The sequence below is a fragment of the Oncorhynchus keta genome, chromosome 5 (genome assembly GCF_023373465.1).
Source record: "Oncorhynchus keta strain PuntledgeMale-10-30-2019 chromosome 5, Oket_V2, whole genome shotgun sequence".
Lineage (NCBI taxonomy): Eukaryota > Metazoa > Chordata > Actinopteri > Salmoniformes > Salmonidae > Oncorhynchus > Oncorhynchus keta.
In genome coordinates this window covers 935,645-961,009 of record NC_068425.1, presented here as the reverse complement: position 1 = coordinate 961,009, position 25,365 = coordinate 935,645, and the positions used below count along the sequence as shown (strand labels likewise).

At 43.1% G+C, this 25,365-nt stretch overlaps 2 protein-coding genes across 5 annotated transcripts; both read left to right on the top strand.

The window, feature by feature from the left end:
• Nucleotides 1–70: 70 nt before the first annotated feature.
• On the top strand, nucleotides 71–11,731 carry amdhd2 (amidohydrolase domain containing 2). The gene is made up of 12 exons (XM_035770576.2): nucleotides 71–226; nucleotides 2,155–2,309; nucleotides 2,469–2,605; nucleotides 2,808–2,947; nucleotides 4,022–4,076; nucleotides 4,329–4,541; nucleotides 4,986–5,074; nucleotides 6,579–6,723; nucleotides 6,955–7,062; nucleotides 7,134–7,202; nucleotides 7,694–7,795; nucleotides 8,209–11,731. The coding sequence occupies exons 2-12, from the start codon at nucleotides 2,227–2,229 to the stop codon at nucleotides 8,280–8,282; spliced, it is 1,215 nt and encodes a 404-aa protein (XP_035626469.1). The 5' UTR covers nucleotides 71–226; nucleotides 2,155–2,226; the 3' UTR covers nucleotides 8,283–11,731.
• Nucleotides 11,732–16,080: 4,349 nt separating this feature from the next.
• Nucleotides 16,081–24,046, top strand: LOC118384230 (G-protein coupled receptor family C group 5 member C-like). 4 transcript variants are annotated; one of them, XM_035770574.2, is made up of 5 exons: nucleotides 16,081–16,347; nucleotides 17,596–18,605; nucleotides 21,931–22,034; nucleotides 22,166–22,288; nucleotides 22,543–24,046. In XM_035770574.2, exons 2-5 carry the CDS (start codon nucleotides 17,603–17,605, stop codon nucleotides 22,573–22,575), a joined length of 1,263 nt encoding a protein of 420 aa, XP_035626467.1. In that variant the 5' UTR covers nucleotides 16,081–16,347; nucleotides 17,596–17,602; the 3' UTR covers nucleotides 22,576–24,046. The 4 variants fall into 4 exon arrangements, with proteins under 4 accessions (XP_035626467.1, XP_035626466.1, XP_035626465.1 ...); XM_035770573.2 differs by having other exon boundaries at nucleotides 16,081–16,436; nucleotides 17,599–18,605; XM_035770572.2 differs by having other exon boundaries at nucleotides 16,082–16,436.
• Nucleotides 24,047–25,365: the final 1,319 nt, after the last annotated feature.

Below are 25,365 nucleotides of genomic sequence, written 5' to 3'. Positions count from 1 at the left end.
TTCTACGAGAGCTTTGCTCTCAGAGTAGAGTGGAAACGCTAACCGGATGCTTCAGATTTATACATCCGCTAAAACATCATTGTTCTTTGTTACTTGTATCCTAGCTATTTCGCTTCCGCGAGTCCGTTCGTTGTTTTGATCAGCTGACTGCAGCATTCTCACATGATTCCATCCGTCTACAGTTGTTGGAATTCTCACTGACTGCGACTTGACTGTCTTCTATGGGGCAAGTATTCGATTTAAAAGAAAGACGAGCTATCGTATTCGTTTACAGCTGAGATCATGTAAGACATTGATGTACGTTTACATGCATATTAATAATCCTATAGTAAACTGCTTACGCCGACTATGGAAATGGTCATGTAAAAACCTTACTCTGCTTATCTCAGTCGGTGTAAGGTAAACATTTAAATTTAACGTACACCGAAATCTTTCGAATTATTCGGACATGTAAACACCTTAATCCGAGTTCCAGCGGTATATTTATTCTGCGCATGTGCTATCACGAGCAGCGCAAGACTCCCTCTTGTGCGGGAGTGATGTGTGCTCGGAAAAACTGAAAGTATGCATCATATAAATATTAATGCAACAGTTAAGATTTTACCGCGTTACAGTACATATAGGGAAATCAGTCAATTTAAATAAATTCATTAGGCCCTAATCCATGGATTTGACATGATTTGGGAGCCAGGCCCAGCCGCTGGGGAGCCAGGCCCAGCCAATCAGAATTAGTTTTCCCCACAAAAGGGCTTTATTACAGACAAATACTCGTTTCATCAGCTGTCTGGGTAGCTGGTCGCTGATGATCCCGCAGGTGAAGAAACCGGATGTGGAGGTCCTGTGCTGGTGTGGTTACACATGGACTGTGGTTTTTAGTCCAGTTGGATGTAATGCCAAATTCTCTAAAACGACTTTGGAGGCAGTTTATGGTAGAGAATTGAATATTCAACAGCTCTGGTTGACATTACAGCAGTCAGCATTCCAATTGCACACTCCCTCAAAACTTGAGACATCTGTGGCATTGTGTTGTGTGACAAAACTGCACATTTTAGAGTGGCCTTTTATTGTCCCACAGCACAAGGTGTACCTGTGTAATGATCCTGCTGTTTAATCAGCTTCTTGATATGCCACACCTGTCAGGATTGTCTTGGCAAAGGAGAAATGCTTACTAACGGATGCCCAAAAACATAGCACAACATTTGAGAGAAGTTTTTTGTGCGTATTGAAAATTTCAGGGATCTTTTCCTTCAGCTCATGAAACATGGGACCAACACTTTACATGTTGCATTTATATTTTTGGTCAGTATAGTTTTACACTTTTAAGATATGACTGCCTTTGTGCAGTTGAATTTTTGTATTTTGTATTAGAAATTCTATACATTCGTTCATACTGGATTAAGAGTACATTTTCTTTAACTTTAATTTAGTTGGTAATGCTCCAGCTTTCCCTCCACCTTGTGCCAACATCAGTTCTTTTTATTAAGTCTTGGTTCCAATAGTTTATATTTTTTTCCCAAGAGATTGTCAGTTGGATATACTCTCAGCAAGGTTGTTGTAATATCTTCTCTGTCATATGAACATAATTTTATGACTCGAATAAGATTCCCTTAAGGTTGATCTGAGGTCCAAAAGATTTCAAATACACATTTTGTGATATGTAACTGTTAAGTTGCATGTATTTGAAACTATGCTCTCTGCAAGGTAAGTCCAACATTGCTTTTATTCTGTCATGGAAATACATATATTTCCTGTTATCATGTAATGTATGGTGTCTTTGCCTTCCTACACACTGTTGTTATTCATTAATAGACTAACAACACTGTATTCAAATGGTTTTAGTGTTAGATTCTTATCAGATCTGTTCTAGGGTGAAATAAAATGCAATGACAACATGGGGGTCAAAGTCAAATGTTGCACCTTCAGCATTGTACAATGTTGTTATAGGAAGGTTCTTACATTGGTGTGTCTGTTTATGGTGGTGGGTTGGTGTACTGATTATCTCAGATGTGATATGTAACCTGAAGAATAAAGACGGAACAGTTGGCTATTCAAGGTTCTACAGGTTGGTACCGTAATAGTGTACTGTAATAGTGTAACTTTTCAAAGGCTTTCTTTGATAACTTGTCTGTACTGTTCTTTGGCTGTTATTTATAGAGAGAGTCTTTCTGAAGTGACTACTACACTTCAGGAGAGGTGTCATAGAGGTGACATAGCGTCTTGTGGAAGATGCCTACCAATAAGTCTGTGTCGAAGGCGCCGGTCACCCAGTTCGTCAACTGCAGGATACTAAGAGATCACAAGCTGCAGAGGTACACACAAATGAACACACAAGCACGTGGATATGAACATACACACACATGTAAGATAAATACCATTACATGTAAAACAAGCGTTGTTACGATGTGTGTTACTGTGTGTGTGACAGGGTTTGTTTAATAATGTGTGTATTGTTCCTGTCTTTCCTCCAGAGAGGATCTGTGGGTGCGGGAAGGGCGGATCCTAGACCCAGAGAAGTTGTTCTTTGATGAGGAAGGCTACGCAGATCAACGTGTTGACTGTGAAGGTCTCATCATCGCTCCTGGGTTCATTGACGTTCAGATCAATGGTTAGTCTTTGGGGGGGGTCAATTCACTCCAGGGACTGTCCCCAATTCAATTGCAGGTATGGACTTCTTAAAGCTTTATTGGAGGAGTGTTCTTTGCTAAAACTAACACAGCCTGCGAGCTGTTTCTCTCACCAGAACAAGGAAGCCATTGGATACAAGATTTTCCAAACTCAATCAATGATCCATTGTTTTACACCCACAGGAGGATATGGCATTGACTTCTCGCAAGCAACCAGTAATGTCAGAGGAGGTGTGGCCCTAGTAGCCAAGAAAATCTTGGAGCATGGTGTCACCTCTTTTTTACCCACCCTAGTCACCTCCCCTCCAAACATCTACCACAAGGTAGGCACCACCTCTACACCTGTCCTCTCAACAACATGTCCCGTTTCTCACCATTGTCTCACATACACTTTATGACCAAAAGTATGTGGACACCTGCTCGTCGAACATCTCATTCCAAAATCATGGGCGTATGGAGTTGGTCCCCCCCCTTTGCTGATATAACAGCCTCCACTATTCTGGGAAGGCTTTCCACTAGATGTTGGAACATGGCTGCAGGGACTTGCTTCCATTCAGTCACAAGAGCATTAGCGAGGTGGGGCACTGATGTTGGGCGATTAGGCCTGGCTCGCAGTTGGCATTCCAATTCATCCCAAAGGTGTTTGATGGGGTTGAGGTCAGGGCTCTGTGCAGGCCAGTCAAGTTCTTCCACACCGATCTCAACAAACCTTTTCTGTATGGACCTTGCGTTATGCACGGGGGCATTGTCATGCTGAAACAGGAAAGAGTTTACCAGGGCAGCTCTACTAGCAGGGTAGAAATTTGACGAACTGACTTGTTGGAAAGGTAGCATCCTATGACTGTGCCATGTTGAAAGTCACTGAGCTCTTTAGTTGAAAGTCACTGAGCTCTTTAGTAAGGCCATTCTACTGCTAATGTTTGTCTATAGAGATTGCATGGCTGTGTGATTGATTTTATACGCCTGTCAGCAACCGATGTGGCTGAAGTAGCCTAATCCACTAATATGAAGGGGTGTCCACATATTTTTGTATATATAGTCTATGTCATTAGTGGCTCCCATTCAAATGTGTTTCAAATAGTGTTGGTTTTCTTTCAAATACTTGAGCTGTGGTGGATTGATCTTGTCTGGCGCAATGTGAATTGTTAGATACTACTGCACTGTTGGAGCTAGGAACACAAGCATTTCGCTACACCCACAATAACATCTGCTTAATATGTGGATGTGACCAATAAAATGTGATTTGATTTGGATCCAAATAGTTTCAAATATGCAAACCACACCCACCTGGCCTGGGCACTCCAGGCAGGCTCGATCAAATTCTTATGTATTGCTTATGAATGCAATATTTATGCATGTGTTATGAAATCCTTTCAAGTAAAATACCTGTTTTCTAGGTCTTGTCTGAGGTTAAAGTTCACGGTGGAGGAGTGGAGGGAGCTGGAGTTCTAGGTAAGGATGCAGTCAGGAAGGATGTAGACACATCTTCATATGTCTGATTGGTCCTTATATCTGGACATGATATCCAATACTGTATTCCATATAACTGTATGGTGATAGAGGAAATGTTATAAAACAGTGTGATATGCTGAAATATGTTGTCTCTTTTACTCATTCTCTTACACATTCTGTCAATATTTCATATTTCTGCCCTTTTTTGTCCATTTCGCGGTCTCTACCCCCACCCCCTCGCTCTCTCTCAAGGCTGTCATCTAGAAGGTCCATTCATCAGTTTAGAGAAGAAGGGAGCCCACCCGGAGCAGTACCTGCGCTCCTTCCAGTCGGGCGGCATGTTGGACCTGATTGAGACCTACGGGACCCTGGATAACGTTGCCATGGTGACGTTGGCCCCCGAGCTACCCAACAGTGAGAAGGTGGTTAGAGAGCTGGCTCAGAGGGGAATCACTGTTTCTCTAGGTAGGTGAATTAAACTGGGAATAGGATACCCTTTATGTAGGCATATGACGTCTGCGTATGCATGATTTAATTGTGAAGCATCTATGTAGGCCTTATGCATGTTTTATGAATCGTCACTGTGCATCACTGTGTCTCTAGGTAGGTGTAGTATTCTGGGAATGGGAATCAAATCTAATTTATATGTATGACTTAGATACTCCTCTTTGTGTGCATGCTGGGAATGACATAGCCTTTATACTGTATGTATTACATCTGCTCCTAAATGTTTTATTAAGCATCTATATAGTCCTTATAAAGGGTTTATGAAGACTTATTTTAAACAACAGAAAACCAGGCTGTTGATTCAATCCAATAGACATCTCCTGTCTGGAAGCAGGAGGTTGCCACACTGTGTAGGATGATGTGATACCACTAAGTGTACCTGTCGACCGATTCCACGTGTAGGACACTCTGTAGCCAACCTGTCCCAAGCTGAGGAGGCTGTGCAGAACGGAGCTTCATTCATCACACATCTCTTCAATGCTATGCTGCCTGTGAGTAATATAACACAGCATCATATTGTATTATGTTTTCCATTTAGCACAGTGAAGTCAGAAGTTTACATGCACCTTGGCCAAATACATTTAAACTCAGTTTTTTTTTTACAATCCCTGACATTTAATCCTAGTAAAAATTCCCTGTCTTAGGTCAGTTAGGATCACCACTTCATTTTAAGAATGTGAAATGTCAGAATAATAGTAGAGTGAATGATTCATTTCACGCTTTTTCAGTTCTGCCCACAAATTGTCTATAGGTTTGAGGTCATGGCTTTTTGATGGCCACTCCAATACTTTGACTTTGTTGTCCTTAAGCCATTTTGCCACAACTTTGTAAGTATGCTTGGGGTCATGTGTCCATTTGGAAGATTCATTTGCGACCAAGCTTTAACTTCCTGACTGATGTCTTGAGATGTTGCTTCAAGATTTTCCATTTTCCATCCTCATGATGCCATCTATTTTGTGATGTGCACCAGTCCCTCCTGCAGCAAAGCACCTCCACAACATGATGCTGCCACCCCGTGCTTCACTGTTGGGATGGTGTTCTTTGGTTTGCAAGCCTCCCCTTTTCCTCCAAACATAATGATGGTCATTATGGCCAAACAGTTCTATTTTTGTTTCATTAGGCCAGAGAACATTTCTGCAAAACGTACGATCTTTGTCTCCATGTGCAGTTGCAAACCGTAGTCTGGTATTTTTATGGAGGTTTTGGAGCAGTGGCTTCTTCCTTGCTGGGTGGCCTTTCAGGTTATGTCGATATGGGACTCATTTTACTGTGGATATAGATACTTTTGTACCTGTTTCCTCCAGCATCTTCACAAGGTCCTTCGCTGTTGTTCTGGGATTGATTTGCACTTTTCGCACCAAAGTACGTTCATCACTTGGAGATAGAACGCGTCTTCTTCCTGAACGGTATGGCGGCTGCGTGGTCCCATGGTGTTTATACCTCTGTTTCTCCCTCCAGTAACATCGCTGTCTGACGTTTTACTGGACAACCCTTATAGGAGAATCTTGCTTTTTTACCACCAAAGACACATTTCACTTTCAACTTTATCTGCAACGTTATAGTCCATTTTTTTGCAACTTGAACGATACATCTCCGTCCATTCTAGCAGCAGGCTACACGGAGTATGGAACAGCTGGATAGGGGAAACGGCTGGAGACGTACAAAATGTAATATAACGTTGCTTATAAAACTTGGAATGACACAATTTCATGTGTACAACATCTGAAGACCTGCATCACTACACTTGATAGTGTTTCTGTTTCTCAAACCATACAGTAATAATAGGAGAGAAGTGTAAATGTGGTTAATGAGTAACCTGTCCACCTCTGGGTGTGGTCAGCCAAATCACAGACATACGGTCTACACTACTGTTGGACACATGCTTCAGATGCCTTGCCAAGTCTATTCAACTACAGTTTCACAATGCTACTGTAATAATGTAATGAAAGATGATGGCCGTTTCTCTCTGTTGCCATGGTGACCGTGATGGGTTAGTTTCACCATCGAGACCCAGGCATTGTGGGTCTCCTCACCAGCGACCAGGTTCCCCAGGACCGGACGGTCTTCTACGGAATGATTGCTGATGGCATCCACACCAACTCTGCCGCCCTGCGTATCGCCCACAGAGCACACCCTACAGGTCTGTGTAAGAACTACACGCACAGCTTCTGTGTGTGTGTGTGTGTGCTCTGATGTGTGTCTCTGTGTGTGTGGGGTTGTGTTGGAGTGTTTATTGGAGTCTTCTGTTGTAATGCTGTGGGTTTCAGTCTTGAAACCAGAAGTTGTTCAAGCAATGTCAGGTATAATATGCATACTAATTGCAAGAAATCTATGGCAATGCTTGTGTTGGCTTAATGTGTTTGTCCTACAGGTCTAGTGTTGGTGACTGATGCCATCACAGCGATGGGTCTACCTCCGGGCCGCCACACCTTGGGTCAGCAAGTCATTGAGATCCAGGGGCTCCATGCTTATGTAGCAGGTCAGAATCTCTTTTGTAAGGTGTAAACAACTTTTTCCCAAAGCTGTCTCTAAAACGGTCTTTACTCATAGGCACCAAGACGCTCAGTGGCAGTATAGCCACAATGGACATGTGTGTCAGGCACTTCAAACAGGCTTCAGGTGAGTGTGTGTGTTAGTAAAAGGGCTGTCTTACGAAAGTTATTCAGTCCTTCTAAATATATGGTTACTTACTACATGTGTGCACACGTGTGTGTGTGTGTGTGTGTGTGTGCGCGTGCAGGGCCGGACTACCACATTTTGGTCCCTAGGTCATCGTCCTCCAGGGGCCCCCCCACCCCCTTTTAGGAAAATGGCTAACTTACTGCATTTTAACACAAAACATTTTTTGTTGCACTTTTATAATGCTATTATAGCAGTTTTAACGCTAATGTCCTGCTGTTCTAAACATTTTACCTTGATGCTGAGAGAATTTTGCCATGCAGGGCATGTGCTCCAGGGCCCCTGACCTCCAGGGCCCCTGATTCCAGGGGGCCCCCAAAGATAAAAATGAATAACATTTGTTTGGGGGCTCCCTGAAGGTTGGGGGCCCCGGAGCACGTGCCCTGCATTCCCATTCGGTAATCCGGCCCTGTGTGTGTTTGTGTTGACAGGCTGCAGTTTGGAGCAAGCCCTGGAGGCAGCGTCACTCCACCCGGCCCAGCTCCTGGGCATCACCCACTGTAAAGGCACCCTGGACTATGGGGCAGACGCAGGTGATACACACACACACACACACACACACACACGCCTAAAGTAAGCGATTGTAAAGGCCCCCTGGACTAGGGGCAGATGCAGGTGAGAAAGTAAACAGCAGAGGGCGGTCTTGCTCTGTCTATTCCAGGGGTGTCAAACTCAATTCCTGGAGGGCTGAATGTCTACAGGTTCCCCCCCCCCCCCTTGATTAAGGTCATTGATTAGTCTCCTCAACTGGTTGTGTAGGTCAGGGGTTTTCAAACCTCTCTTCGGGGACCCCCAGCTATTCTATGTTTTTTAACTATTCCATAAATGTGAGAAAAAATGTCTGGTGGTCCCGAAGAGATTTTTGAAAACAACTGGTCTAGGTCTTGTGTGTGGTGTAGGAAGAAGCACTAAATAGTAAAACATGTCCCCCTCTCTCCCCCGTTAGATCTCGTTCTGCTGGATGATGCTATCAATGTCAGAGCCACCTACATCGCAGGCCAGGAAGTGTGGAGGAAATGACATCATAATAATCAGTCCCCCACCGCTGCCCCACCCACCCACGTGGACCAAATGGTCATGTCCCAAATGGCATCCTATTCCCTAAATAGTGTACTACTTTTGACCAGAACAGAGCATCATAAAGGGAATAGGGTGCCATTTGGGACAGAGTCAATGCCTGGCTGCATTGTGCTGGACACTCATCACAGACCCTAGATGGCACCGCTCTATAAGAAGAATTTTGGATGTAGCACAAAGAAGTGCACTTATGTAGGGTGCTATTTGAGCTGCACCTTGGTAAAATGGAGCCACTTGTAAAATGCTACAGTATAGAATTCAATAGTTTTTTGCTATATTTTTATTGACATTTTGCATTAAGACACTTAACACAACATATACTGCATTGAAATTATTTTAATAATCTGTTTGATACATGGGAACATAGCACTTGGGTAACGCAGTTTCTCTGGACCCCCGCAAGGTTAGATCCCTCCCTAAAATAAAACAAAATCTTAAGTGTTAGCCAGACAGCCACTCATAACGTATAGACTACCGATCGTTGTCCATGGTGCTGAAATTGTGACACATCTATGCAGCTGCATGCATATCAAATCGATGATAGGATTTCTGTGGTGCCAGGGCATGTAAAAGCTTTGCTTTAGCTAATGGATCAATGTTTATTGGTAGGCCTATTTGGTCATAATTTTCTCATGTTAAGCCTAACATTTCACAAAGCTATACACGGTCGCAATGCTGACATTTTTTACTGCTGGCTGATGGCAATAATGTAATTACTTGTTAAGTAATTCAAGTTGTAAATTCAGATTGCAGAGTGTAAAATGTATTTGCGATGCAACAGCATACTAATCAGCTACCAATTGATTTTGTAAAATATATTGTACAACTGTCCAGTATAGGCTACCGGAACCTGCATGACATGAGCTGTTCTCGATCTCTCCCAGCTTGGATAGAAAGTTGTTATGCATAAAACTAGTCTATTAAAGGGATAATCCACCCCCAAAAAATAAAATCATAAAACTCCTGTCGATTTGGTGAAAGCCTATGTTCTATTAGTGGGTCAAATTCAAATTTTCCATGATTTAACGTCTGTGGTCGGCCTGTGAAAATCAGGAAATTGTGTAGGAACGTGACATAGCTATATAATTAGATGCCTTTTTGGCTGTGAGCTCACAATTGCTTGTTAGACACTGGGATTGTTTATGCTTTATTCAAGTCTGACCATCTCTCAAGTACAAACACAGGGTTAAATGCCCCACGTTCCCAAACCCTAAACAAGGTACAACGTTTAAGCATGATTTTACTTCCTTTATAGAATTAATTAAATATCTGCTGTATCTAATATAATACTATAATAGACTCTTATCACACAACTGTAACTGTTTTCTTTTCACCAATTGGTTGGTGAAAATCCCTGATCCCTGATGTTGCTATTCTGCTCTGCTATGCTCTGGGCCTAAGAGTGACTAAATGTGATGTAATAGTCCACTCAAAAACTTGTCTCACGTTTTGATTCTCTAGATCAGGTATTCACAAACTAGAGTACGCGCAATGCCGTCGGGGGCACGCCAAATAAAAATGAGTTTCTTCATATTTTCAAACAGTACATTTATATTTTCCAACAGGGTATACATTTCAGTGAGTGTTTTTTTTCTGGCCTGAGTAGCTTCGTTTCACTGCCAAAAATAAATTAAACCATCTAGTGTTCAGCAGAATAACAACACAATATTGATTACAGGTCGCCTAGTCAAATAATTAACATCCAATCACATTAACTGATACTCTCTCGCGGGAAACCTTCACTCTTGCACAGACATTTATAAACTATACATGACAATTTGAAAAATAAGCCACAGAAGTTTTTTGAGCGAGAATAAAGACGACTTTCAAGTAGTAAGGCATGTGTAAAAGCAAAAGATACCATTAATAGGAAGGGCCTAGAAGCATGTTATATGGTGAGCTACCGAGTCGCTAGGACAGGCAGGCCCCATACTATTGTGGAGGACTTAATTATTCCTGCTGCCCGTGGATATGGCTGGGGAAAAAGGCCAAAAAACTAAACAATGTCTTCATCAAACAACACTGTTTCACAACGCATCATTGACATGGCAGGAGATGTTTTGAAACAATTACTGCTTTGCATACAAGCCAGTGAATTATATGCATTACAGCTGGATGAGTCAATAGACGTGTCGGGCCTGGCACAGCTCCTGGTATCTGTCTGTTATGTTTATGGGGGGTCAATTAAGGAATACATCCTCTTCTGAAAACCAGGACAACATAAGAGGATTTTTTTTATAGTACTGGACAGCTTTGTGACATCCAATGGAATTTGCATAGTCAAAATGTGTTGGTATCTGTACTGATGGCGCAAAAGCCATGACAGGGTGACATATAGTGGAGTGGTAACGTGTATGTAAGCAGTTGCTCCCGACGCCACTTGGGTACACTGCAGCATCCATCGAGAGGCTCTTGCTGCCAAGGGAATGCCTGATGGCTTGAAAGATGTTTTGGACACTACAGTGAAAATGGTTAACTTTGTTAAAGCAAGGCCCCTGAACTCTTGTGTATTTTCTGCATTATGCAGTGATTTCGGTAGTGACCATGTAATGCTTTTACAACATACAGAAGTGCGCTGGTTATCAAGGGGCGAAGTATTGACACTTTTTTTTTTTTGTTTAAAAGAAGAGCTTAAAGTTTTTTTACTGACCATAATTTTCACTTGTCTGACCACTTGCATGATGACGAGTTTCTCACACGACTGGCCTTTCTGGGTGATGTTTTTTTCTCGCCTGAATGATCTGAATGTAGGATTACAGGGACTCTCCGCAACTATATTCAATGTGCGGGACAAAATTGAGGCTATGATTAAGAAGTTGGAGCTCTTTTCTGTCTGCATTAACAAGGACAACACACAGGTCTTTCCATCATTGTATGATTTGTTTGTGTGCAAATGAACTCAAGCTTACGGACCATGTCAAATGTGATATATAGGGAAGCACCTGCATGAGCTGGGTGCGCAATTATGCAGGCTGTGGCTCGGGTGGTTAATGCCCTTGATTATATTTTTGGCCTTCCTGTGACATCGGGTGCTATAGGTGTCAGTGATGCGTTGGGAAGACCGCACCACCGTCTGGAGAGCCCTGCAGCTGCAGGCGGTGCAGTTGCCATACCAGGCGGTGATACAGCTCGACAGGATGCTCTCAATTGTGCATCTGTAAAAGTTTGAGAGGGTTATAGGGGCCAAGCCACATTTCTTCAGCCTCCTGAGGTTGAAGAGGCGCAGTTGTGCCTTCATCACCACACTGCAAACCATGGACCCATTTTGTATTCTACATGAGTCAAATGTAATGGAGTCTGTTGCCCATGTTGTGAATGGTTGCTGTTTATACAAGGATTTAAATTTTTGCAGTCTTTTGAGCATGGATTAAATTAATTATATTATTTTTGCATTTCAGCCTCTGGTTTATTCCTTTTCATGGTTTTGAGTGTGAGTACCTCTTTAACTCTACAGTCTCACCAACAGCACACATCCATAAACATCCTTGTAAGTGGAAGCTGATGTTGATGATGTGTTTTCCTGTGTGCCAAATACATTAATGTTGTTTGTAATTGTATTTATTAAGGAGCCCCATTAGCTGCTGCCGAGGCAGCTACTCTTCCTGGGGTACAGAAACATTAAGCCAGTTATATACATAATTACATGACATTACATTTCATGACACTTTTCACAACACATTTAAGTGTGTGCCCTCAGGCCACAACTCTACTACCACATATATATGATACAAATTCCATGTGTACGTGTGTGTATGCGTTGTGGTGAAGGTGCTCATTTTGGAAGTGGGCTCTCAGGAACTTCACTTGTGTTAATGCTTCTGGCCATGCTACACCCACATCTAGATGAATGAGGAATTAGGTTGTGCCTCATAAAGTCAAAACAATATACACTGCTCAAAAAAATAAAGGGAACACTTAAACAACACAATGTAACTCCAAGTCAATCACACTTCTGTGAAATCAAACTGTCCACTTCGGAAGCAACACTGATTGACAATACATTTCACATGCTGTTGTGCAAATGGAATAGACAACAGGTAGAAATGATAGGCAATTAGCAAGACACCCCCAATAAAGGAGTGGTTCTGCAGGTGGTAACCACAGACCACTTCTCAGTTCCTATGCTTCCTGGCTGATGTTTTGGTCACTTTTGAATGCTGGCGGTGCTTTCACTCGAGTAGTAGCATGAGACGGAGTCTACAACCCACACAAGTGGCTCAGGTAGTGCAGCTCATCTTTGATGGCACATGTGTCTGTCAGCGTAGAGTCCAGAGCATGGAGGTGCTACCAGGAGACGTGGAGGAGGCCGTAGGAGGGCAACAACCCAGCAGCAGGACCGCTACCTCCGCCTTTGTGCAAGGAGGAGCAGGAGGAGCACTGCCAGAGCCCTGCAAAATGACTTCCAGCAGGCCACAAATATGCATGTGTCTGCTCAAACGGTCAGAAACAGACTCAATGAGGGTGTTATGAGGGCCCGACGTCCACAGGTGGGGGTTGTGCTTACAGCTTGCAGGACATTTGGCATTTGCTAGAGAACACCGAGATTGGCAAATTCGCCACTGGCGCCCTGTGCTCTTAACAGATGAAAGCAAGTTCACACTGAGCACATGTGACAGACGTGACAGAGTCTGGAGACGCCGTGGAGAACGTTCTGCTGCCTGCAACATCCTCCAGCATGACCGGTTTGGCGGTGGGTCAGTCATGGTGTGGGGTGGCATTTCTTTGGGGGGCTGCACAGCCCTCCATGTGCTCGCCAGAGGTAGCCTGACTGCCATTAGGTACCGAGATGAGATCCTCAGACCCCTTGTGAGACAATATGCTGGTGTGGTTGGCCCTGGGTTCCTCCTAATGCAAGACAATGCTAGACCTCATGTGGCTGGAGTGTGTCAGCAGTTCCTGCAAGAGGAAGGCATTGATGCTATGGACTGGCCCGCCCGTTCCCCAGACCTGAATTCAATTGAGCACATCTGGGACATCATGTCTCGCTCCATCCAGCAACGCCACATTGCACCACAGACTATCCAGGAGTTGGCGGATGCTTTAGTCCAGGTCTGGGAGGAGATCCCTGTTTAAGGTTAACGTTCCTGTTTAAGGTTAATGTACATGAGCAAAAACACACATAAGATGTGATCATTTCATACAAAATACTTTATAAAAATCGGGAAGGCATGACGTGTTATTACCTCACCCACGGGTGGGCGGAGCTCGTGGTGGCAGAGAATCGCCACCCCAGGTACCACCTCCACGTCTCATGACTGTAGTGACAGCTTCATCGTGGTGTTGACCCGCGGGTGCCTCGACTATCGACCGCATCCCTCCGCTTTATAGGTACAGTACACATCAACAACCTCTAACGCTCAAGCTTATTTTTACCTACCGCCTCAATCGGATGTCTGCTCCCGTCTGCACAGGATTCAACCCCACCTCAGTTTTCGTAGTCCGTGCGGACAGGTGCGAATGTGAGCGGATGTTCAATATTGAATCATTTCGTTTGAGCGAACCTAGCAGATCTATCTAGCTCCTTAAGTGTGATAAACAAGCTTTATAAAGAAAATGAATTATTATTTATATTAATGTTCTACCTCTCTTTCTCTCTATCTCAGACAGGTGTTGATGGTTCTGTCTCAGTTGGAGGGCAACGCTGGTTTCTCCATCACACAGACTGGCCCACAGGAAGGCAGTCCACGCCTTGCTGGGCGTGGACACCACACAGCAGGCCTCCATCGGCCTCGTCCACTTTGACCAAGGACCCTACCTCCTACACCAGGGCTGTTAAATTATTTTCATGGACGGCCAAAACACTTCTAGTGTGTTTCCTTTCCTTCTAAGTGTTTCGGTCCTCCATGTCCGGAATTGAATAGCCCTGCCATACACCATCATCACAGTTGTGCACCGGGGCCTCCCACTCCTCTTTCTATTCTGGTTAGAGCCCGTTCTATGAAGGGAGTAGTACACAGCGTTGTATGAGATCTTCAGTTTCTTTGCAATTTCTCGTATGGAATAGCCTTAATTTCTCAGAACAAGAATAGACTGATGAGTTTCAGAAGAAAGTGCATGGTTTCTGGCCATTTTGCGCTTGTCATCGAACCCACAAATGCTGATGCTCCAGATACTCAACTAGTCTAAAGAAGGCCAGTTTTATTGCTTCTTTCATCAGGATGACAGATTTCAGCTGTGCTAACATACTTTCAAAAAGGTTTTCTAATGATCAATTAGCCTTTTAAAATGATAAACTTGGATTATCTAACACAACATGACATTGGAACACAGGAGTGATGGTTGCTGATAAATGGGCCTCTGTATGCCTATGTAGATAGTCCTTAACAAAATCTGCCATTTCCAGCTACAATAGTCATTTACAACATTAACAATGTACACTGTATTTCTGATCAATTTGATGTTATTTTAATGGACAAAAAAATGTGCCTTTCTTTCAAAAACAATGATATTTCTAACTTTTGAACGGTAGTGTAGGACCACCCCCCAAAACAAAGTGAAATCGACACAATCTTAACGTCATCATCATTATAATAATCTGTGATCATGGTAGTGATTCCAAGAGACAAACACATGTGTTGCTTTAGGAAAAATGAAGTTTGGCATTACAGGAGTGCTAAGCATAAAAACATCACAGTGGTTAAAAAAAGATTCTATCCACAGGAGGGTGTTGAACGTTCAGGTTGGATACAACAGTGATCTTAGACAGGATATGTGTATATCCTTTCTGTACAAATGCATGTATCCTACCTTAAAGAAATTTGAGAGGCACAAATATTTGCATTTGTGTTGCTCATAACAGTCACATACTCAAATGTATTCTTTATATTTTCTTATGATTTGTATGATTTTAATTGAGTGACAATTTTACTTCTGAATTGATATATGATGATGGTGAGATTAGTTTCCTACTCGTTGGCAGAATGACACGGAAGGAATAGGGTTGCAAATGTTCCTGAAATGTTCAGGTTTTACATGTAAAATGTAATAAAGTTGTCACAGGCAGTTGACATTCTGACTGTATATGAGTTCAGGGAAAAGGACACATAGCCCCAGGTATGAGCAAGGCTAAAGACAGCTCAATACGGGTGGTTTTGATCAAATGTCTGGCATATTGAAAAATCTCCGTTAATCCTGTATCATAATCATCCACCAGGTGGCCCTGCAAAAATGCTCACACCTTGCAAATCTATGGATTAGCCTAGTATTCTATACCATATCATGACATTTTAAAAAGAGGGCTAAAGGCATGTTTCTTAATTGAATTAAGATATTTTAGGAGATTAAAATAAGTACTTAATAACATGCACATGTATCTTGTCCCAGTATGCACAGCTGAATGTATCCCTTCATTCTATGTATGTTTGGTAGTTTACTAAAACATTCCCTATTTTATGTCTCAAACCCGAACAAAAACCTGTAGCAGAGTTTGCTCAAGTGTAAGTGTGCTTTAGTTAAACAGGGGCTTCATTGGTGAGATTGAGCGAGAGAGAGAGGCATATTGGTGAGAGACCCTAAACTGGTTTGGGAAAATGTGTACAAAAATTATTGCATAATTGTTTGGGTTTTTGGATGTGTCCTGCCCTGCCGCCTACAGCCTCCCCATCTTTCCAAAATAGCGCTACAGAACTTTTAAACTACACAACAATCCAAACGCACAGGTCGGGCCCCAGGGTACGTGCCCTGCGTGCCCGTTTGGTAAGCCGGCCCTGGTAGGCCGGCGATCATAGCAGAATGGGAGTGGGCAGAAAAAATACTGGCTCTGTTATCAAGAAGTCACACCGTCAAAATCTTTGCGAATTATTGGAGACGAACACTGACCACCAAAGGAAGACATTTGGACACGTAGAGCAAAATCTGTCAAATTGAGTGTAACTTAGCAGTATGTCTTTACGGATAGTTCCTTGTAGATTTGATAAACTATTTCAAGTCAAAACATATTGAAATCAATAGAAAATAAACACCGGTTGCGAAAAGGAATTAGATTTTTCTGGATTAAATATCAATACAGGTTTGTAGTCTAAATTACCTGGATTCTTCTGTCTGCTTTTGACGAGAAAGCGGAGCGGCGCGTATTCACATCATCACCCCTGTCGGCAGGTAATACACGGGCGTAGTAGAACGATAACCTTTACAACTCAGTTTCCAGTCATTTATCTATCATTCCTAATAGTATTACTCATTAATGAGTAGGCCCGCAAATAATAACTAGGCTATAGGCTACTCCTCATTAGAATTAGGAACACAATTAAATACTTGTTAAGGAAATAATATTATTCAAATGGCATACTAGTGTTCTATGGAAGTTTAGTATTAATAGTATTCAGTTAATCAAATGGCTCATTATTGATTCATCAATACCATTCAAATAGGTTGTTTATCATGTTTCTGTAGTTGAATGCAGGCAGTTCAACGGGACAAATGTATTTAGCAGATGCTTTGGCCTGGCTGTCAGTCACCCATCCTTTATGTTAGACACACAAGTATTTCTCTGTATCAGTGTGTTTGTCTTCCTTACCTGCTACATAGTTACTATGGCAATGCATTGGTTCTTTTTAAATATAGGCTAGCTAGCCCCCTACTTGCCCAGATATTCCATCTTGGATGTACAGTACACTCTTCCCACTGGGCACAGATGTCAATTCAACCTCTATTACACGTTGGTTCAATGTAATTTCATTGAAATGACATGGAAACAACGTTGATTCCTTCAATCAGTGTGCCCAGCAGGTTGCTTTCTGTTTAAGGGTCTCTTCTCACAAAGATTAGACCTGTAGACACACAGTCCTTGATAAGCTGAGCAGTGATCACTTTCAGTTGTGTGGGATTTCTTGGTCAGTGGTGACTCTGATCAGTGGTAGAATTATCCAGGAAACAGGTGTGTGTGTGGCACCTTCCATTACCTGGCTGGCGCCATGCGGGGGATATAATCACTGTAAGGACTGAAGCCATTCTGATCCAGCCAGCCACTCTGTCATATACCAGCTTATGTAAGACACACAGTGTTTCATGTAATATTGAATAGGTGGCACTAGGATTCAATATAACCTGTTGGAATCACTGAGAATATTCTGTATAACCTACAGGATGCAGTGACCAGGTTACTGCATGTAGCTAAGTGGTTACCATGCGATGGTTAAATATCACTTTGAGTACCTGCCATCCCCAGTACTTGACTGATTCAATCATAATAAGGGATAAAGGGGGGCTCAGGCTTTAGATGTACTGAATGTGTGTTTCTGATGTGTGTGTCCCCCAGCAGTGCCATGGCGGCCCCCATCACCAACGTTCCTAAAGGCTGTGGCCCCTCCGTGGGCTCCCTGTACTTCAACCTGTGTGACTTGACTGCAGTGTGGGGCATCGTGGTGGAGTCACTGGCGGCTTTAGGCGTGGTGACAGCCTTCGTCCTCATCATCATCCTCATGGCCAGCCTTCCCTTCGTGACAGACAGGAAGAGGAAAGGTATGGTGGCCCTGCAGGCCAGCTTTCTGGCCTTCACCCTTGGCCTCTTTGGCCTCTCTTTTGCCTTTATCATGGGCCGGGACTTCACAAGCTGCACTGCGCGTCGCTTCCTGTTTGGTGTACTGTTTGCGGGTGGTCTTGCCTGCCTCCTGATGCATGGGCTGTGGCTGGTGCTCCTGAACCGGCAGGGCCAGGGCCCCCGGGGCTGGATGCTGTGTCTGGGGGCCCTGGCCTTCTGGCTGGTTGAGATCATCATCAATACAGAGTGGCTGATCATCACGGTGGAGAGGAGGCCAATGACAGCCAGTGGCAACCCTGACATCTCCTGCAGTATCACCAACCAGGACTTTGTGATGGCTTTGATCTATGTCATGGCCCTGCTGCTGGGCGTGGTGCTGATGGCCGTGCCCTCGCTCACACACAAACACAAGGCCTGGCGGCGGGACGGAGCCTTCATCCTGGCCACCGGGGTCTGCTCCATGGCCGTGTGGGTGGCCTGGATCGTCATGTACATCCATGGGAACCAGGTGGCCGGGGACCCCAGCTGGGACGACCCCACCCTGGCCATTGCCCTGGTCAGCAATGCCTGGGTGTTCTTGGTCCTATACACCATCCCAGAGATCTGCTCCCTCACCAAGGAGCAGGAGGAGGGGGATGAGCAGCCCAGTGATGGGGAACACATTATCTACCCAGTCAGGAGCTTGGTCTATGATAACATTCTGAAGGAGCAGAACACTGCAGCAGCAGCAGCCCATCAGAACATGTACATGGAGAACAAGGCCTTCTCCATGGACGAACCCAACACAGGTACAGTAGGAAGGCCCAGCCAACCATTCAATCAATCAATATCTGTGTTGTCCCATTTGGGAAATTTGTAGTGCAGTCAGGATAAAAACAACAAAATATACAAAATTTTAAAAAAGAGAGAGAGAGTAACGCCAGTGCCATCATAGCATCATGAATACATTTTTTCCATCCACTAGAAATGTATTTCATGTAGGTTTAATCATTTGAATCTGTTCCATCTGATTTCCTGGAATATTTTCTGTTACATTGGTATCCATGTTTATTTATCACAGGGCTTAATCATTATCTAATAATACTATCTAATAGTATCAGTCTTTCACGCTCTTATCTTATTGATTTCCCCGTATTTCAACTTTCGTATAGTGACAAGTTACATAACGGGTCTACGCAGTAACACAGTGTTATTATTTATAGATTGGACAGAGATCAACTCAAAGCGGACAAGCAAGGAATGGTTAAATAGTTTTGCGCTCTTCTAGGTTTGATCTGTTCTGGTCCTAGCAATTATTCGCCCATTCTCACCCTACAGTAATGTAAATTATGTTATACAACGGGTGGGTATAATCCTGAATGCTGATTGGTTAAAACCCCATTCCAGCCAGTGTCTATTCCACAAATTGCCACGGCTAAATCTATGATTGAAAATTCCTATTTACTCTGTTCCATCTGACTGCGTAATCCACTGTCTCATCAACCCAGCCAGACAAGTTATACACTTGATATCCACTATAAAAAAGCATCTAGACATTATCTCACATTTCTTTTAGACCAACATTTCTTTTTTAACAGCGGGGATTTGAATAAACCTTGCTGTCTGTCTCTCCAACATTTGCAACATTGTTTCAATATTCAAATTAAATTTCCTGCTGTCCCATTGTAATGAACGTGTCAGGAGCTGGGACGAGACAGACATGCAGGCAGTGTTTCTCAGCCAGTCGATATCATGAATCAGCTGGCATAATTTTAATGGATATATTTTTAAAAATTCAGTTGAAAAAAGGTGAAACGAAACACAGCTAAATTGCACTCTTTGCAGCTTCAGTTCAAAGTGATTGTGTTAATGTGGCTGTTGTTGGCTAGCTCCTCTGAACAACAGTTTCCTGACGAGGGAGCACATTTTCTAGTCCAGGCGAAATCGCGACTCATTAGGTCATTGTTATGGATGTATCCAAATAAATGTCACTAGAAAACAGTTTATGCAAATGCAACTACTTTGCTGTTATTCTGGCTGCACTTTTTGATGCGACTGTAAATTAGCCGTAGTTGGCTAGCTAGCAAGCCAGTATGGCAAAGGAACATTAAGAACGAACGACTGGGTCGCGTCTCTAGATGCAGAATAAGAAGTCTGAACGTCTGGGTCGCGTCTCTAGCAAGTCTAGATTTGTGCCGGGACTATATCTTGTTGAAGGATGAAATAGTATGAATACATTAATCAAAATAACGTTTTCAATGAAAATATGTCAATCATTATTTGAATATGTTGGTAACCCGTTGTATAAAAAGTGATAATGCCCTTGAAGCCAGTGTTTGGAGGATATATTGGCACTGGCCTAACAACACCCATGGCAATATATCCTCCAAACATCGGCTTCTCAGGCATTATCACTTAAATATACATTTATTAAGTACACCCTAGTACCGGGTCGTGCGTGAAAAGCCCAAGAGGCCACCCGTCTCTAAAATACTGGAACCGGAGTGCCTGGCACAGACAATAATACCACGCTCAAAGTTTCTTCAGTCACTCGTTTTGCCTATTCTAACGTTCAATCGAACAGTAACTGAACGACTCGATGCTTGTCTGCCTGCTTTATATAGCAAGCGACCGCAATGTGACTGTAGGAGTGAACCATTTTCGTGAATCGGGTGGTGTACCTAATAGACTGGACACTGAGTGTATATAAAACATTAAGAACACCTGCTCTTTCCATGACAGACTGTACAGGTGAATCCAGGTGAAATATATGATCCCTTATTGATGTCACTTGTTTAAACCCTCTTTAATCAGTGTAGATGAAGGTGAGGAGACGGGTTAAAGAAGGATTTTTTAAGCCTTGAGACATGGATTGTGTATGTCTAATCAAATTGTATTGGTCACATACACATATTTAGCAGATGTTATTGTGGGTGCAACGAAATGTGTGTGTTCCTAGCTCCAACAGTGCAATAGTATCTAACAATACACACCAATGTTCCTAATGTTTGGTATACTCAGTGTATATCAGTAGTAGATATGGAGTAAGAAAAGTGTGCCCCTCTGTTTGAGGATGTCATCTCCTGACTGACACGTTAAACCGCCTCTGGTTTCTGATGTAACACTCTGTTCTGTTTCCTGTTCACCTGCCCACTAAAACACACAGGAGAGCATGTGCCTTTCCACTGATCTCAGTCGTCAGACAACATAGGTGTGTTCTCCAAATTGCACCCTATTCCATACATAGTGCACTACTTTTGACCTGGGCCCTGGTCAAAAGAAGTACACCAGGGCTGCGTTTACACAGGCAGCCCAATTCTGATATTTTTTTCACAAATTGGTCTTTTGACCAATCAGATCAACTGATGAGAAAACATTTGATGGAATTGGTCAAAAGTGAAAAACATATCAGAATTTGGCTGGCTGAAAAACACAGCCTATGTAGGGAATATGGGGGCATTTGGGAAACATACAATGTATCCTTTTTTTCTCTTCCCATTATTTATTTTGGTCTTTGCTAGGAAAATGGGGTTAGTGTTGGTTGGATTTCAGCGTATTTGCTCTAGAATTCTAAGTAACAATGTGTAGGGACTAGAATTCTCCATATTTTCTACTGGTTACAAACTACCAGTTCCTTACAAATAGTTATAGTTTCAACTTTATTACTTGCGGTAAGTACATGTCACAGACAAAGATAATATAATATTCCATTTGGATATGTCACACACATCACTATCGGATACATCTGACATTATTTTAAGAGAATGCGTGAGCCACTGTCTCTATGGCAACATCATGGTGCGAATTACTGGGGAGTCGAGGGGGTGGGGTGGGGGGGGGGGCTCAGCTCCCTAGTAATTTGCACCATGATGTTGCCATAGAGTCTTTGTCTGTGACATGTACTTACCGCAAGTAATAAAGTTGAAACTATAACTATTTGTAAGGAACTGGTAGTTTGTAACTTTAAGGGAGCTGGTCAGAAATGTAATCCCATTATTACAAAATCCCAGTGTGTATTTGATCATTCAGCCCTAAGCAATCCAAAGCAATTGAAGCACTTGCAGTTGAGTTTTGAAGTTTAAATTAATTTAAATTTCTTTCTTTCTTCCATTCCTCTCTCCCTCTTCTCCCTAGCAGCCAACAAGCCTGTATCTCCATACGGTGGTTATTGCGGTCAGCTCCGCAGCTGTGTGTACCAGCCCACAGAACTAGCTCTAATCACCAAGAGCCTGGCAAATGTGAGTGGGTTTTACCCAATACACTGACTTAAACCCTCATATCATTATCACACTAGTGTTATTCTCCAAGAAATACATACCCGAAACCAACCGTTTTTTAAATTCTCTATGTGTGCGTGTCCTCTCTACAGAGGGACCAGTCCCATGAGACGGGCCTCCCCAGGGCCACGGCCCCCACTCTAAACCAGAGCAGCAGCTCCCTGCCTCACTCTCTGGTGCCCCTACCCACCACTGGACTGTCCCCAGCAGTCAGTGTAAGCACTTCACTGCCATCATACACAACAGTATACTGCGCATCCATGGTGTTTTTGCTGTCTTCTTTCCCTTTTTAAAACTACTGAGCCGAGCTGAGCTGTACTATGCTGGCCTGGTTATGCATCCACCATAGTTGCTGGAAAAGTCAATGTGAAAAGAACATATCTGAGCCTGCACAGGACAGTGTGGGTTGGCATTACAGTGTGAAAAGTAGAGGATTTCAAATCTAATTCTTCTGCCTTGTCTTTCTCAGGGAAATGGTGTGTATAAGAAGCCTCTGTGGTGAATCTATGCTACTACAACCTGGTTCCTGTTCTTCACCCTCCCCCTATTCTAGTCTGTGCCCTAGTTTCCCCTGCAGCCCCAAAACCTTTGACCACTGTAGAGGCCAGGCTGTTCTGTACATACAGTAGGGCTGGAGGGAGCCAGTGTCAGAGGAGAGGCCACAGTCTTGGTGCTGTGCACCCAGAAAAAGTGTGTCTCTCATCTCCCTGTGTCTCATCCACTGTCCCAGTGGCAGTACTAGCCACCCTCCACCTACCCATCTCCCAAGCCAGCACTCCCCACCCCCGGGCCACAACCCCACGCACTGATGGGAGATCCAACCAACACAGCAACACACAGCAGTGTGGCCAGAGTGATTGGACAATGAGGCAGTTTCAAAAGGAATTTGTTGCACAGCCATAAAAACCTTTCAGTCTAAGCCCTGTAAAAAAATCTAAAGGAAGTTTGTTCTGAAGTGTCTGTCCTATATATAAGAAATACTTAAAACATTTTTTTTACATGTATTTAGCCACTTGTTTTTTGGAACTAAACAGTTTCCATATATACTTCCATTCATTTGGTACTGGGGGACCTTCAGACGAGTCATGTGAAAGCCTCTGGGCATCCTAGAGCAAATGTACAGTGGCTTGCGAAGTATTCACGATTTTTCCTATTTTTCCTATTTTATTGCCTTACAACCTGGAATTAAAATGGATTTTTCGGGGGTTTGTTTCATCTGATTTACATAACAACATTTGAAGATGTAAATTCATTGTGAAACAAACAAGAAATAAGACAAAAAAAACTGAACTTGAGCGTGCATAACTATTCACTATTCAAAAGACAATACTTTGTAGAGCCACCTTTTGCAACAATTACAGCTGCAAGTCTCTTGGGGTGTCTTTATAAGCTTGGCACATCTAGGCACTGGGATTTTTGCCATTTCTTCAATGCAAAACTGCTCCAGATCCTTCAAGTTGGATGGGTTCCGCTGGTGTACAGCAATTTTTAAGTCATACCACAGATTCTCAATTGGATGGAGGTCTGGGCTTTGACTTGGCCATTCCAAGACCTTTAAATGTTTCCCCTTAAAACACTTGAGTGTTGCTTTAGCAGTATGCTTAGGGTCATTGTCCTGCTGGAAGGTGAACCACTGTCCCAGTCTCAAATATCTGGAAGACTGAAACAGGTTTCCCTCGAGAATTTCCCTGTATTTAGCGCCATCCATCATTCCTTCAATTCTGACCAGTTTCCCAGTCCCTGCTGATGGAAAAACATCCTCATAGCATGATGCTGTCACCACCATGCTTCACTGTGGGGATGGTATTCTTGGGGTGACGAGAGGTGTTGGGTTTGTGCTAGACATAGCGTTTTCCTTGATGGACAAAAAGCTCAATTTTAGGTCTCATCTGATCAGAGTAACTTATTCCATATGTTTGGGGAGTCTCCCACATGCCTTTTGGCGAACACCAAACATGTTTGCTTATTTTTCTGGCCACTCTTCTATAAAGCCCAACTCTGTGGAGCGTACGGCTTAAAGTGATCCTATGGACAGATACACCAATCTCCACTGTGGCGCTTTGCATCTCCTTCAGGGTTATCTTTTGTCTCTTTGTTGCCTCTCTGATTAATGCCCTCCTTGCCTGGTCTGTGAGTTTTGGGGCGGCCCTCTCTTGGCAGGTTTGTTGCTGTGCCATATTCTTTCCATTTTTTGATAATGGATTTAATGGTGCTCAGAGGGATGTTCAAAGTTTCGGATATTGTTTTTATAACCCAACCCTGATCTGTACTTCTCCACAACTTTGTCCCTGACCTGTTTGGAGAGCTCCTTGGTCTTGGTGGTGCCCCTTGTTTAGTGGTGTTGCAGACTCTGGGGCCTTTCAGAACAGGTGTATATACTCTGAGATCATGTGACAGATCATGTGACACTTAGATTGCACACAGGTGGACTTTATTTAACTAATTATATTACTTCTGAAGGTAATTGGTTGCACCAGATCTTATTTAGGGGCTTCATAGCAAAGGGGGTGAATACATATGCATGCACCACTTTTCAGTTTTTTATTTTTTAGAATTTTTTTAAACAAGATATTTTTTAAATTTCACTTCACCAATTGGACTATTTTGTGTATGTCCATTACATGAAATCCAAATAAATTACAGGTTGTAATGCAACAAAATAGGAAAAACGCCAAGGAGGATGAATACTTTTGCAAGGCACTTTGCAACTGACATGTACGTGTTCGTGAGAGACTCACCTTTCCACAGAGGGGTTATTAGTGTGTAGCTCAAACCTTTTGGACGCTACAGACAGAAATGGTCAGATCGGTTGTAACTACTTCAGATAAGTCCCATGACGCTTGTGGGGGTCGTAGAGCAAAACAGAGACCACCATCGTGTTCATGAGAGTCTCAACCTTAATAATAGTTTGTAGGCCAAACCGGTTGGATGCTACAGACAATGTTGTGTTTCGGAATATCTCATGGTCTGACAAACACCACTCTGTCACCTTTCACCGCAAGTGCGACATCGGCTGATGTGGGGGATTGAGACGCATCCAATGCAAGGAATCTCTAGCTTAAACGGACAGATTTTTATTGGGATTTTTTAAATTCTAATTTGATTTCCTTTGGGGTGCAAACATTACATCTAGGGGGTTAAATTAATGTGACTATGAGAACCACATTATAATGAAGAGAAAGGGAAGGCGAGACATGGACAGAGAGACAGGAGAGAGGATAGATTCTTTCACGTTGTCTGTTCTTATCTTACGCTTACCTGATTTATCAGCATCCACCTTCACCCCTGACCC